At 35.2% G+C, this 15,557-nt stretch overlaps 1 protein-coding gene across 1 annotated transcript in view; it reads right to left on the bottom strand.

Annotated features, from left to right (window-relative positions):
* Nucleotides 1-14,594, bottom strand: part of Kcnh7 (potassium voltage-gated channel subfamily H member 7) — a 462,823-nt gene extending 448,229 nt beyond the window's left edge. The window contains exons 1-2 of the mRNA XM_027938014.3: nt 14,519-14,594; nt 12,604-12,834 (exon numbers count right to left, since the gene is read on the bottom strand). Of these exons, the coding sequence (XP_027793815.2) occupies nt 12,604-12,834; nt 14,519-14,594 (307 nt within the window). The remainder of the gene's footprint in view (nt 1-12,603; nt 12,835-14,518) is intronic.
* Between the last annotated feature and the right edge of the window lie 963 nt (nt 14,595-15,557).

Here is a 15,557-nt window from a genome sequence, read left to right as displayed (position 1 = left end):
GAAGGGGAGGAATGAGTTTACACCTCAGTATGTCAATCAAGAAATTTTACTTCTTATAGAATTTTTTTAAATGAAGATTTTTAGAAGAGTACTGGCACATCATAACTGCTCAATAAGTGACAGCAATTCTTAAAATTATTTAAAGTGCTCCAATCATACTCTATTATTTAATTCATTCATATTATTAATCTAGGAAAACAACTCTAGAATTTGAGTTATGGGTTATGTTTAAATTGAATATGAGAATGAGAAGAAGGTAATTATTTTAACTGGAGCAATGGGATATGTTGTAAGGAAGTCCTGACTAGTAACATTATAATGTTATTAGCATAATAAAAAAGGCTTCTGGTCTGAGTCCTTGTTTCTTTGTATCTGTAACAGAGAATAGCATCTAAAACTTCTGCCCGACTGAAAGTGATGAAATATTTGGCATGTTTTTTATTGTTGTTTCTAGGCATTCGTGCAGTTAAATCAGTTAAAATACCAAGTTTCATCTTCATTCTTTGTATTTTAAATATAGGTTACTATCGCTTCTTCAAATGTCATAGAAGTACTCATGAAAATACTTTGTATATTCTTTTATACTTGAGATTGTCTTTTGTGTAGTAGAATTATAGTTTCCCCAGTTAGCTTTATACATTATAAACTACTACTTGGCAAAGATTTAGAGAATGCAATCATTATTGCTCATATTTTCCAAAAAAATGAAATCAATCAAACTTTTTGATAGGAAGTATGTTAAAAAGGCAAATTATCATTGAAGATATTGGCAACCTCAAATGAGCCAATAATAAAAATGAAAAGGTTACATAACTCATACTATACACACATTGCAGTGAATATATTTAAAATAATGAATGTTAGCAGGTATAAATTTCAGCAGGATGCCTTCTGTTTACTTTAGAGATGTGGACTTCAGAGATAAGTCCTGCGATTTTACAATGAGAACTGAATAGATGCCAACTAATGGGACAGTAGAAGTTGTGCATCATTAGTGGCATCTCTGTGTAGTTATTTATTTAGGGAGCAAATTCTGAGAACAGCAGTGTGAGAATCCATAAATCCTACTGAGCCTTGGTTAAGTGACATTCATTATAAAGAACACCTGGAGGGAAGACCTGAGAATTGAGTCACAACTAGAAAGATCAGATTACCTGAGCTCTGCATGTCTGAGCTCAGTAAAGCTGCCCAGGTAGAGAATGATCTTTCTCTGCAGTCACTTCAATAGTATTATATTGGGATATTGAGATAATGTTGGTAGTTTATCTAATACAGTGTTGAGTTCATATTGCTTATATATTTCCTCAGACATTATTGTGAAATTTTGAGCATTTGATTCAATTTGTGGTATACAAGTACATTTTTACTTATCACTTTGCATCTAAGCAAAGCTATAAATTTTTATAGAAAATTCATATATCTGAGTAAAAACTATTGAATAGAAACTCTTCACATACTTTCTATCACAGTTTATGTAGATAATAAGAAATGTTTAAATTAAAATCCAACTTATTTCATATAGAAAAAAAGGAAAAAGTTCAAAGAATGCTTTAACTTTTAATTAGTAAATTATTTAAATAGTAAATGACTGGTATTAATTTGAGATGTGGAAAACTGCAAGAAAATCACTGAAAGACAAATCTGAATGTGAAGAGCAGATTGGAAAGAATGGTGTGGGATGGGGTGTCCAGGCTAGTCGGTCAGTTATTCACAGGAGTATTTGAATAGTCATGTTCCCTAGAGATGATGATACTCGGCACTAGTTTCTTTAACAAAGAAAATAAATTGCCTCAAATATTTTCTATACATGTTTTTGTAAAAAACACTTTGGGTTAAATTTAATTATCAGAAAATAAGATACTACTTATATTTGCTCAACAACAATTAAAAGGCATGCCAAATTTAATTATATTCATGAAATGGCTACTTAAATGCATTCCCCTTCAGAGCATGTAACAAGAAGTATCAAAGATACACATACTGTTATAGCCAGCAATAATATTTCTATAAGAATATACTAGGCTTAGAATGGTACAGGTTGGGCAACAGAATCTTGGTATGTTTTTACAACTGTAAAAAAGTTGGAAATTGTAAAGTGTTTATTAATAAGGTATCCATGGTAACATGCTATTTCCTTTAAGGCTATATTTGTAAATATTAAAATAATTTACAGTCTGTCCATGTAATCATTAAAACATGCAAGTTCAGTATGAATTTCTCAGTGAGGAAAACAAGCTACTGATTGGTACAAAATTTATAGTGTTGTCCTGGTAATGTCCACATGCACACACAGAGAGGTATGAGTGTATTTATATAAAAAAATATAGATGGAATACATGCCATTATTTTAGCAGTTGATATCTCTTAGTTTCAAGACCATATGTCTTTACTTTTTAATTTCTCTCTGTATTTTCTAATTTTTTAAACATCACAGTTAAATCACTTTGACAGACAGACAGAGAGAAAGTAAAAATAAGAAGTCCTTCCTGAGGTGTTGAAGTCCTGTATCAGGATGTGACTGATGAAGTGACTTCTGATACCATAAAGGCTTTATAATCTAAGTTCATGATTCAGGGTTAGGAAAAATGAATTCACTATGTTGGGAGACCAGTATAAAGATGAAGCTATTTTCAGTGTGTGTGGGAAAATAGCAGAAAATGACATCAGAATAATTGCAAGATTTTATTAGTATTTTATCATGTGGATTTAATGGAGGAGGTGCAGGGAGTGTTGGGATTACTTGAAAACTTGCATATGTTATTATAAGCAAGAGCAGACAAATTCTTCTCTTCACTGACCTGTGAATGCCCCCATCAAAATCAGCAGATGGTGTGTAGGCACTAAAGATCTATCTGGACTGTTCTGACCATTCATGTTTCTCCTTCTTGACTAAGGAGGATGATTACTTGTTAAGTGTTTTTACAGAGATAGTTTTCTAAATATTATAATAAACTTCTTTAAAATATATAAACTATATGATAGTACATTGTTATTTCTCAATTAATAAATAAGTTGATAATTTTTACAGTTCTCATCCCTAGCAAAATTATTGACACTAGATGTTGAATGAGTAAATGAATGGATAAATGCATAAGACTTTTCCAGCCCCTGCTACCTTGTAGACATTTTCACTTATAAATAGGTGTATTCCTGGGCTACTTTAAATCTACCCTTTGCTATTCAGCCATTTCCTTTAGTTTTTCATGAGTGTCTTAATAAGTCTCTTCAAAATGTTCAAAGTTGAGTGGAAGAGACAGACATAGAAACAAATTACCACACTATAATTTCATAAGTGTCCTAATAGAGACAAGGAAAAAATGTTAGGGAACGTGGAAAAAAAGCTGCCTGAGGATTTAGAGGAGACCTTGAAAAGGAGCTGAGGTTGAAACTGCACAGAAGTTTGCTTAAAATTAGAGGGTGTTGATGAATGGTATAGGAAGGGGTCATGAAGGCTATCCCAGGATGAAGGAGTCACGTGTACAGATAGAGGAGTCCTAAGGGTGGTGGCCTCTGGGAGGAGCTCAAACGCAGGATAGGTATGTGCTGAGTCTGACATTTGGCTCAAGATGGAGAAATGTGGAGGAGTTTTAAATAACCAGGAACTTTCCATACTAGTAAATTATAATTTCCTTTATAAATACTAATGGTGAATTTTTTTCAAATCACATCATCTTGCCAGGAAATAAAATTCTTGTTATGGGAAAGAGAAAGAACACTGCACAGATCCTTAGGACTGAATCACAGTGCGATGGGAAATTCCTCCCTGACTTCCTGGACAAGGACCAGACAAACAGCAGATGAGGGATGCTTAACTAAAATTGTGCCTCAACTATGAGTCAACTGTATAATTTATATCTCAAAACTGGCACGCTTTTAATAGAAAAGAGAGAGTCACTAATAATTATGGAGGGACTATAAGCAAATCCTAGCTACCCTCACTTCGCTGAACTGTAACATGCTGCCAGAGAGATTCATTTTGACTGATGATATTGTTTTAATTGCAAAACATTTATGGTGAACTTTGTTTCATTCACTTTTTGGTGTGAACTAAACTGGTTAGATTTACACTTTGGATGAATAATAGAATCTACGATTCAGAACTAGAAGGAGGATATATAAAATGGGGAAAGGTTACCCTTAAAAACTATATCATTTGAAGGCGATATATAGAATCAGCAAGCACAGACAAATCTAAGCTGTAAACTTTACTTCCACCTTGCTCTGTGATCATAAATATTTGACTTAACTTCTCTGAATCTCAAATTAACTTATCTGTAGAATGAAATAATACAGTAATTTCTACTCCTAAAGTTGTCATGAAAATCAGACAAAGGAATTTCTATGAAGAACCAATAATAGAACTGGGATTCAATAGGCATTAGTCTTTTGGGGATCTAATTTGGGTAGACTATTGGAAAGACTATGAGAATTAACATCTGGAAAGTACATCCATTGTGTAAAACACACTTGAATAAATGAATAGTTAAAGATCAACTGGTTAATAATATTAAAGAAAATGAACTGTACACATAGGATTTTCTAGAAAAACTAAAAGAAATATTGACTAATGTAGTATGAAAGGTAAACAAAAACCTGATTAAAAATTATTCGTTCACCATATCATGTTATTAGCTCTAACACTGATTTTTGTCAAGTAGAAATGATCTTAATTAGTGTATATGAAGACCTTAAGATTGATTTCAATGTGTGATCTTTTCTAATACAAGTTTTTTTTTTTTTTTTGGTAAGGAAATACTTTATTTAGTTTGTCCCAATTTTTGTTGTTTACTTTTCTTTAAGAAATTGACTATAAACCACCACTTTTTCTTACATTAATTTTTGTCATCATGCCTATCATCTTGTGTCATTAGCACAGATTTCACTGAATAAAATTTAAAAGAATATTTTGAGCAGAGGTCAGTGGTGTATATTGAGAGGCGACATGATCCAAGTTTTCTGAGCTCTACCAATGTTTTAAACAACATGCAAGAATTAATGTTCTATCAAAACCAACACACAATAACATATATAAAACAGTTCTAATAGTCCTAGAGGAAGGTGGGGAGAAGTGAGGGTAAGAAAAAAACAACACAATAAAGCTTGCAGTGGTGGAAATCCACCTGCTGAAATAATAATTTCTAGCTGATCATTTGGGAATAAAATGCGCACCACTATGCAAGGAGCCTGGCATGCCCCAGCAGGCACAGTCTAACTTGAGATCACCTTATGAATGGAGCCAACTAAGGGCAGAAACTACCCACAGTCCTCTCTCACCCCTCCCAAAATTAATACCCATGAAGCATAGCCACAGCTAATTTTACTCCTTTTCTGAGTGAAAAGTACCAAGAGACATTCTACAAGACAGTGGAAACCATAAAAAAGACAAGTTTGTACACAGGAGGCCTATTTCAACTGGGGAGAGGTCATAGGGAGCCATAGTTTGAATTTTCACAGAAAGAACACTTTGCTCTTCTTAATTAGAATTTAAATTTAAATTAAAGGAGAAAGAAAAGGATATTATGGGATGTTCATTCATGACAATAGGAGCTTGGTACTCTGTTTTCTCATAACTCACCTGGGACAAGTAGAAATTTGACTTTCTTAATTGTTCAGTAATAGGACTGTTTCCTCACTGTTGTGATTAATGTTTTGCCGCTGTCTGATTCTGTTGCAGACAGCACAGCCAAGAGAGAGAAAACATTCATTTCATGATTGTAATTAATGATTGTTATTTTTTACTAATAACAAAAGATTGCTTTAGGTTTTATATATTCATTATTGTGTTACCCTGAGATTAAGCTTCATTGTTGATTAAGAATTTTCAAGAAAACACTGAATGATAAAATATTGTAATACATATAAAAAGTATTGTGTAACATAAGCAGTGAGGAGAGAAAATCTATCAAACACAAAAAATACAAGTAAGTAAGAAAAGGGCAGAAGAGGTCTTTGGGATTGTTTGTTAGGGATTGTTGGGAACAACTGTGAGTCAGTAGTGGGGTGGCCAGTAAGTGGCACCTGTGGTAACTGATTGATAACTTCTGATTCATAGTTCCTCCCTAAGTTCGTTAAATATTTTTCTGACTATATGTATAGCTACAGGGCATTAAAACATTTAACATTTTAGATTAATAAACAAAGAAATATGGTAATTAATAAAATTAAGAAGAAAATTGTTCTGAAAAATAGTACAGAAGTGCTCCTAAGAAAATTACAAAAACCATCCAGGCGTGGTGGCACATTCCTATAATCCCAGTGGTTCAGGAGGCTGAGGCAGGAGGATTCAGAGTTCAAAGCCACCCTCAGCAAAAGCAAGGCACTGAGCAACTCAGTGATATCCTGTCTCTAAATGAAACGTAAAATAGAGCTGGGGATGTGGCTCAGTGTATGAGTTTCCCTGAGTTCAATCCCCCGTGCCAAAAAAAGAAAAAAAAAATCATTTACCCTATATCTTGGTTTCTGGGAAATCTCTTGATCTAAACCTGTTTGTTTCTTCGATTCCATTGTACCATCCCACATGCCCTTTTCATTTTTTAAGTAAAAATTGAGCACCCACTTGACATCCATATATTCAGGGCACAGAAATTAACAAGACTTAGTAATTCCTCTAAATTTGCTCAGAAAATAGATAAAATTAACTACCATGATATACAATAATATGTAGCCCACTGGAAAGTCTACATTGGAATTAAGAACACAGTGGTTGAAGACACAGGGGAGCAGGCAGTAAAGACATCAGCAATGACTTTACAAAGAAGTCTTTTGATCTGTCTTTGGAAGGATGATGATGATTTCTGCAGGGTGAGAAGCAGAGGGAAGGGCAAATCCATTCAGGGAGACTTTGAAGTATTTATTATAAAAGAAAGCTTCTGAAAGGTGAGCAAACCCTTGGGTGTATAAAAGTGCAGTAAAGTATGATTGGAACATAAGATTTGTAAGTGAAACAGAATTGGCAATGTATTCAACTAGTTGATATTTATTGAGCACATTATGGGCAAGAAACCATGTCAGAAATAAAGCTATGCTGTTTACTGAGTGCAGCATATTTCAATCAGCCTAACAAAGTAGATGCTATTCTCCAAATATACATGTTAGAAAAGGAAAATTAAAGAACCAAGAAAGTAAACTTGGTTAAATATATCTAGTTATTGTCAGAGCAAAGTAAATTTATTGTGGCTCCTCAAAAAATACCCTCCTTGAAAATCCAAGTTAACTCTGAAGGTCACCAAACCTACTGAGAAAGAATCTAATACATTAGGCTGAGATATAATGTAAGTGCACTGTGCAACAGTAAGGCAAAGCTGTTGAGGGCTCAGTTCTACCACTTAGGAGCCATGTGTGGTCTCACAAATTGCTCAGTCTCTGTGGGTCTGTTTCTTTCTATTAAATGGTTATAAGAGTATGTATATCTATGGGGTTGTTGTACCCATCATTTAATACATGTAACTTATTTACTATGATTATGGCTCCAATAAGTCATCGGAGTAAGTGATTCATGTTTCAGAAATAGCTCTCTGATGGCATTGTGGAGAAGGGATTAGAGAGGGAGGGAATCTGGATTCAATACTTCAGAAGGACTAAGCTGACTTCAATCAGAGCACTTGACAGTGGATGGAGAAGTAGGAATAGCATTGTGAGATATTTCAGATGTAAAGACTGAAAGGATTTGGTCACCAGCTGGGTTTAGAGTGAAGGGGGAGAGAAAAAAAAAAAAACAAACATAAAATGACCTAAGGTTTCTAGTATAGATGGCCAGACGCAAGGTGATGCCTCCATACTTCATACTCCAACTGCTACTTCCCTGTGGTTCAAGTATGCAGGGACTCTCATGGCAGGCTGGCTGCCAGCAGTTGATTCAGTAGTTATTTATAACAAGCAACAGTAACAACAAACCAAAACACTTTGAGGCCAGTAGAAGCAAGTTCTTTCCATTAAACCTATTCTAGTCCCATTGTTTTAAACTGACTCTGTTCTCAAGTCCTTTGGGTATAAAAATAACCAAGCAGTTATCTCTCAAGCCACAGAAAACATCACTTCTTTCTAGCATCAGAACTGCTTACAGGTATAGTACTAGCAGGTGGCATAAGAGGATCAATAAACAAGAGCTCACTCCTATTTTCAAGCCATTTGGTTTCACTGGGAACAATAACGAAACAAAGTTTTCACATTGTGAGGAAGACTGTTTCTTGACAATGTTCATTTCACCAATAAATACAATTGAACAAGTATAATATCCAGAACACATGGGAGGTAATGAAATTTAGGTAGGTGGAAGGAAATGAGTTTTAGGATTATTTGTTGCTATAATATCCTATCAGTAGGACATGGAATAGTATAAACAAAGAGTTAAAATGACACCAAAACAAATTATAGGCAACATACTCCTTGGAAATGTTTCTTATTGCCTGAATTACCCACACATGATATATATTTCTATTCTTGTCTTAAGAAATACCATCTGTATCTCTACTACACAATCCAAGAATTAGGAGAGCTGAATATATTATGTTTCTTATAACTTATAGAAAGCTATTGTAATAGTTATGTTTGTACTGTTAAAATTTTAACTGAACTGCATTGCTTCTTTAACAAATTATTATACGTAAGCAGTAAAAGGTGTTTACATTATATGTAATTATATTAAATATAATGTGTAAATGTACATTACTAACTTTATTTTAAGGTTGGGAAATAGAAGAAGAGTGGCAATGAGTCCTAAATTTTGTAAGTTCTCTCTATAAAAACCTTCAATCTATAGTTCATATATTCTTTTTCTTTGAAAACAATTTCATGAAAACATCCAGGGATTAGAAGACAGAAATGAACATAAGTGCCTCTTGGTTCTGAAAGCAGAGATCAAGTTGTATCTTCCACTGCAGATCCTCCTTCTGTTCCCTAGGGCTTAAAACATTTCCTTAGAGAGAGGGGGAGCTCAACATGCATCTTCATCTTTACTCACAAATCAGCACTTTAAAGAAGGTCATTCTGCATAATTGTCAGAGAGAGCAGGTTCTGTGTTAGCGAACCAAGACCTCTTCCTGTGTTTAGTTGCATTAAATTTGCCGCTGTAACTTTGCTTTCTGGATATTTTCTGGATTAGGCAAAATCTTTCTTCAGCCCCTACTCATCCCTCAGTTCTTTAAAATAAGCTTCAAAGATGAAGAAAGTAGTACTACACATTTCTGTTTTGTTAACAAAATTGTCATTTTAATACACCTGGAAGCATAATGCCAAAAATACAGGAATGCTATGACCACTAAAATAAAACACTTTAGATCATGTTCTCCTTCTAAGGATCCTTATTTGTCCTGGAGAAATTTACTTTTATTTTTCCAAATGTTTAAAGTTGTTTGATAATTTAAAGCATATCTAAATGTGATTGAAGGGGTTTTAGCACTTTAACTAGCTAATTTTATTGCAGCATGCATCCCAGACCAGATGAGCAATAAACTAAGGGATGACCAGCTAAACTATCTTTTGTTTTGGTTTTTTTTTTTCCTACTTCCAGAATGATGGACTAGTTAATAACTGAAGTATTTGTGATTTTTCAATCACTATGCCTAAAAATGTTGCTTTTAAAGTGAATATATTACACTATTAAAATACATGCCCATCCTTATATAAGCCTTGGCATAATTATAGTTTTGTATAATTAGAATTTTATGTCAAAAGATTTACAGCTTCATCACCTCAAGCAATATTTCACAGCTGCCAAGAATGATTTATGCAATAATGATTTAAACTGTAAAATAGACTCCTCAAAGGAAGGGCTGTCAAATATTCCTATTGCAAATAACAAGGTTTTCAAAAATTGATATTCTGGCAAACAGCAAGGCCAATTGTACCTAGCACAAACACATAAAGGAGCGATGTAGGAAGTGTTGCTTCACAATGGATCATGCGGTTCACAGCACACTGTACCAATGTGAACTCCTTGCATAGATTATGAGTTTAACCAGCTTAAAAAGCCTCTGGTTACTTTGGAAAACAAATTTCAGAAATAATGCCTTGCTCATACATTTGCTACTCCATTTTGAATAAATAGAGAAAGTGAAAACAGAGTATCTCAACTTGTTGTTAACTTCCTCATTGTGCTTATAACACGATTTTCTATATTCCTATAAAAGGCTAAATTAAGAATAAGTCAAGGAAGCATTTACTGTAAATAGTCAAGAAACCAAGAAACTACCAAAAGTGAATGACCTCAATTATTAAGAATTAAGAACCTTTGAGAAGCAAACCAATGAAAATGTTGATTTATTTTTTCTTTTCCTGCTTTTATAAATGCACAATGCCTGGCAAGTCTATAAGATGTAAGACTATTAAAGCACTTGAACTTCAGAAGTTCTGACTGATTTTACAGTTGGCATGTGAATGAAACCAATATGCTCTGAAGATTCTTTTAAAAGTATTGAAAGTATCAACAACACACACACACAGAGACACACACAAAACACATTAAAAAAATAAGTGTGACTGAATCCTAATCTAAAAAGTTCATTTAAATTAATTATTTTAATTTGGAAAACCAGAAAAATCTTGACTAATCATCTCACGTTTCTCACATCAATTAAAGCTAAATAGGCAACTTTTGTTGTTAATGCTAAAGATACCCAAGTCCTTAAAGACTGAATCACAATCTGGAAAAAAAAAAAAAAAAAACAGAACAAAATTACCACCAAAGCTTGACATTTCCATACCTAAAAGACCTTTCAAATAATTTTTGTAAGAAAACAAGAACTTTAATTCATATACCCAAGCAAATCATTCAGAAGAAAATTTACATTTCTGAATACACTAACATCTTTACTACAGAACTTTTTACAATCATGATTCCATATGAAATTGCCTTTTAAGGTGTTTTGAGATTATTTTATACAGTCATGAACAAACTAACTAGATTTCAAAATATCACCATTTCAGTGGCAGTGTAATATTAATTTTTATTCAAAAACACTTTGCATACTATACTTAGGTTCTATGCAATTGGGCAGACCAAATTTATTTTATGCTTCAAATCTGAGAGTTGAAGAAAAAGTGTGAAATATAGAATAGCCTAGAAAACATAGTGACTAAAGATGGTTCAACATGCTCTGAAGAGCCACAGTACAGACTGAATTGACTTCATAATAAACATTCATATGGGGAAATAATGTCAGACACTCAAAACATGTCAAAGGTCCAGTTTGTTGGCTTCAGGTATACAAATAAAGAAGCTGATTTGGGTAGTGAGACCTTCAGTCCAATACATGCCTTCAAGACAATAAAATAATTAGGCTATTTCTAGTATGCTAACACTACTGATGGAGAAAGAGAGGAAGAGGGACAACATTTAAAAACAACCTCTATGCCCTCTGATAATCATATAATTGCTTTCATTCCAGATTAATACAAAGTTATACAAACCTGTTTTTCCAGTAATACTTGGTTGCACATAACCACTTCAGTTCACGCAATACTTAATAGAGTAATTAAAAACTGTACATATTCTATCATGAAACATTTAATTATAAGGAAAGAAGAGGAAGAGTTAAATCTTTTCCTTGCTACTTTTTCTCTGTGGTTTACCAAATGATGACTCATTATATGACATAGGCTATAGCATATCACACATTTACCAAATACTTAAGAGTTCCCCCCAAACCTGAAGATACCCCTCCTCTCCATTAATTTCTGTCAGTGGAATAGAAAGAAGTAGATAATAATACAATATTGACAAAATTAACTGCCGTATGTGTGTTTTTAAAAATTGTTTGACATTTAAAACTTAACTTGTCAAATATCATTAAGTGTCAACATTTGAGAATATGTGATGCATCAAAATGGGAATATCTGAGTATTCATCCACAGGAATTCATTAATACTGTGTATTTAATGTATGCATGTCTCCCCCATGGCAAGTCTAAAAGAAGGAAGCGTGTCCTTGAAGTTGAGCCATGACCTTAAGTTTGAAATGCCAGTTTTGATGCAGCTGTAAAATGAGTACTAATAACTTCACAGAGTCATAGTTCCTATTCTATATTTCTTATTTTAGAACAATATCAAATACATGAACAGCCTTTACTATTTGAATATGCACAGATTTTCTGGACCACTTTTAGAAGTTCCTATACATCATCCTTACTCTTCTTTTAAAAATGAACAAAAGAAACAAGAGGTGTTGCACATCAACACCTAAAGAGATAAGAAATGCTTATAGCTGTAATCTTAAATTTCAGATTACACAGTTTTCAATACTTCAATATAAAACATATTTTCAAGTCCAAAAAAATGAAACTGTTTCTCTCCTACCAAATACATATCAATGCATGCAATAAATTATTGATCTTTGTATTAGTCCTTAGAGAAGGAGTGTGCAAAACTGATTCGTGACATTTTATCCTCAGTGACATTAAGTTACTGCACTTTCAAAGTACCCTTAGTGAAGAAGAAAACATTTTCTATTAATCTAAGAAGAATATTCATACTTCTTGGGCACTAAAACATAACAAGCAATGAATACATGTACAATTAAATATCTGGAGTGTCTCTGCACACAGACTTTCAGTAATCAAAATTTCCTTTCAATGAAATAAAATATGAGGAATCCTAAATAAACTTTACCATTTTTGTGATAGTAGGTGACCTCCACTTTCCTCTCCTCTGACCCCAACAATGCCTGTGCAATTTGGGCAATATCATGCCTCTTGGTCTCCGGCCCATGGAGGAAGTCGCAGGTGCATGGCTTCTGCATGACATCTGGCCTGGAGAAACCAGTCATCTCACAGAACCCATCATTGCAGTAGATGATGGCACAATTCTGCACTCTGGCATTTGCAATGATAAATTTTTTATCTGTAATAAGAAGATGGTAAGGCATCTTTTAAAAAGCTTCCATGAGACTCTCATAAACAGTGAACGTATTTGTTGCATAATAAGAGCTCTGAAATGTAGGTGCTTCCTCAAAATGTTAACTGCCCAGACTTTTCCAAGAAAAAAAAAATCACAAAAATATCCTACAAACTTTAAAAGTTAGAATAACGGTCCAAAGTAATTTTAACCAAAGGTATTTTAAAAATCACTCTTCAAATTGCAAGAACACAATTTCCCTGATAGTCCAGATCTCAAATGCTGCAACTCCCAAGGGTCCTAGTGGACATTCAAACAAGCATCTGACCCATTGATATTTCCAGAAAGCATTTAAATGTAAGATAAAAAATTTATAAGCCAAAACATTGAAACATCTTGTAACTGTCAAATTTTTCACTTCAACTCTGTCCCTTAGAATACAACTTTCTCAAAGTAGTTATTCTTGGATCTGGCTTTTCTCTATTCCTCTAAGGCATACTACACACATTGTTAAGAAAAAGAAAAAAAGACAACTAGCTTTGCAATAAAACTAATTCACATTTATTAACAGTTCAATAATGCAAATGATCACCTTTTCATAATGTATTTTTTCCAAAAATAAATTTCCTACACAATATCATGTTAACACCTTTTTACTTTTACTTTGGGAGAACCTTTAAATTTTGTACAGTAATAGAAAATTTAGTGCAAAAAACTTATTTATTTTGATAACATAATATATTTACTATTTCCAGGTTGAATGTGATGCAGGAAGTACAAGTTTATTTTGTACATAAGGTACTAGATCTTCACATCATTAAATGCAGTGCCGAAAAAAAAACCCTGCAAAGTATACAATATAAATGTGCTAATGTACATTTAAGAAAACATAGAATATAAATTTAAAAGTCTAGTATTTAAGATTACTATGCTTATATAAAAATTATTAATTTCCAGTAGGTGGTCCACATGAATACATTAATTTTTTCTACATTCAGTATCTGTGGGGTTTACTTATTATACTTCAATTTTTAAATTTCTAAATGGAAACTTTAAGAGGATAATAAAGTGACAGAAATATTATTTTGAATAATAAGCTGCTTGCACTGGGAACCAGTAAAAGATAAGATACTGCTTTCCCAAATTCTCTCTTTGGGCATATATTTGCACTGATTCAATACAAAGTTTAGCTTCTGTCAGCTAGCAGCAGGCAAGCATCCTTGTCATTCCACAGCCCTGCAATTTACCAAGATAAAATACAGTTTGCATAGCCATTTACATCCCTACTACCATTTACATACGCTTGTTCAAATAGTAGGGTCTGCTCTGCTTCTGACTTTCAAAAGTGTACAATAAAACAGCCTCAAAAATATAAACCCATGTTATACTAGCACGTTCCCCTTTAAGATAGTAGAATAGTAGGACATTAAGTAGCAAGGCAGATAATGGAGCAGTGGGAGAGGAGGATCAAATTGCCTTCTACAATAGAGACCATAATCTAAAATGTAAATCAAAATTAATATTAGAGGGAGAACACTCCCGCTGCCATCCGAGCCTCCTGGCTCGGTTTCACAGCCTCTGAACTTGACAGAGCCTGGAGTTGCCGATCTCCCCAGCTAGTAAGCGGCGGAAGCCAAGTACACTATCAAAGCAGAAAGCGAGGGAGAGAGAAGCGAACAAATGAACTTACTTTGCCCTTCAAATTTCCGTATGATGGTCCCCAAAAATGTGTTCTGTGGTGCCACATGCCCCCTGCGAACAGGCATGTTGACCCGGGTCTTCCGAGGAGCGCTCCCCGCGAGCTCCGGAGTTCTCCCGGGATCTCTCCTCCGCTAGAGCCCAGGCCAGCGCGCGAGCCGCTCTTTGTGGCAGAGCATCCTCTTTTGAAACCAGAAATCTCTTCCCATTAGCACCACTTCTAGACACCCGCTTCACCCACCGGAGTCCAATCCATTCCCCTCACCTTCCGGAGGGGGCCTCGCACCGGACTGCCGCGGGTGAGAGGTTTGGGGGTGGGGAGAGGGAAGGAGGCGGGGTGAGGGGAGGTGGCGGGGGAGGGACGAGGGAGGGAACGATGGGGGTGGGGTGAGAAGGGGGGCGGGGAGTCACAAGGGCAATCGATCTGTTTCTCTTCTCCCAAACAGCGCCAATTTTCCGGTGCAAATGGGCTTAACCTGGCAGTTGCCCAGAACCCCGAGGATGGCGACCGGGCTGGGGGAGGAGGGGGCGACTTGTGTAGCTTTTGCAGGAAGGAGAAAAAGAAAAAAGAGGGGGGGGGTTGACGTTTCTATCCCCGCCCTCTCCCCCTACACACACACACACACACACACACACACACACACTCCTTTTATCCCGAGAGCTTGGGCGCCACCACAGCTCGGATTACTCAAGCGTGCTTTAGCGGAAGCCAGCCAAGAAATCTCCAAAACTCAGTGACAAACAACTACCCTGGGAAGGTGATCTCCACGGCCACCAGCTACAGGGCTCCATCCCTGAGCTCCTCACGCCGCAGTAGCTAAAAACACTCCTAGCTGCAAAGAAAAGACAGGTGGGAAGACAGTCCCTCAATGAGAAAAATGTCTGAGCTGTACTGACGCTCAAGAGGTTGAAGACTGAGGATGAGCCACTCAAGAGTGAAGGTTTAGCGTCAGTGTGCAGCTTGGATCCCTGAGATTCTCGGGGATGGGCGCTGAAGCCCGGGCTGGACTGGCACGCTGGTTCCTGCTCAG

Source organism: Marmota flaviventris, chromosome 11 (assembly GCF_047511675.1).
Source record: "Marmota flaviventris isolate mMarFla1 chromosome 11, mMarFla1.hap1, whole genome shotgun sequence".
Taxonomy (NCBI): Eukaryota; Metazoa; Chordata; class Mammalia; order Rodentia; family Sciuridae; genus Marmota; species Marmota flaviventris.
The sequence above is the reverse complement of the archived record's forward strand: the minus strand, read 5'-3'. Positions and strand labels throughout refer to the sequence as shown.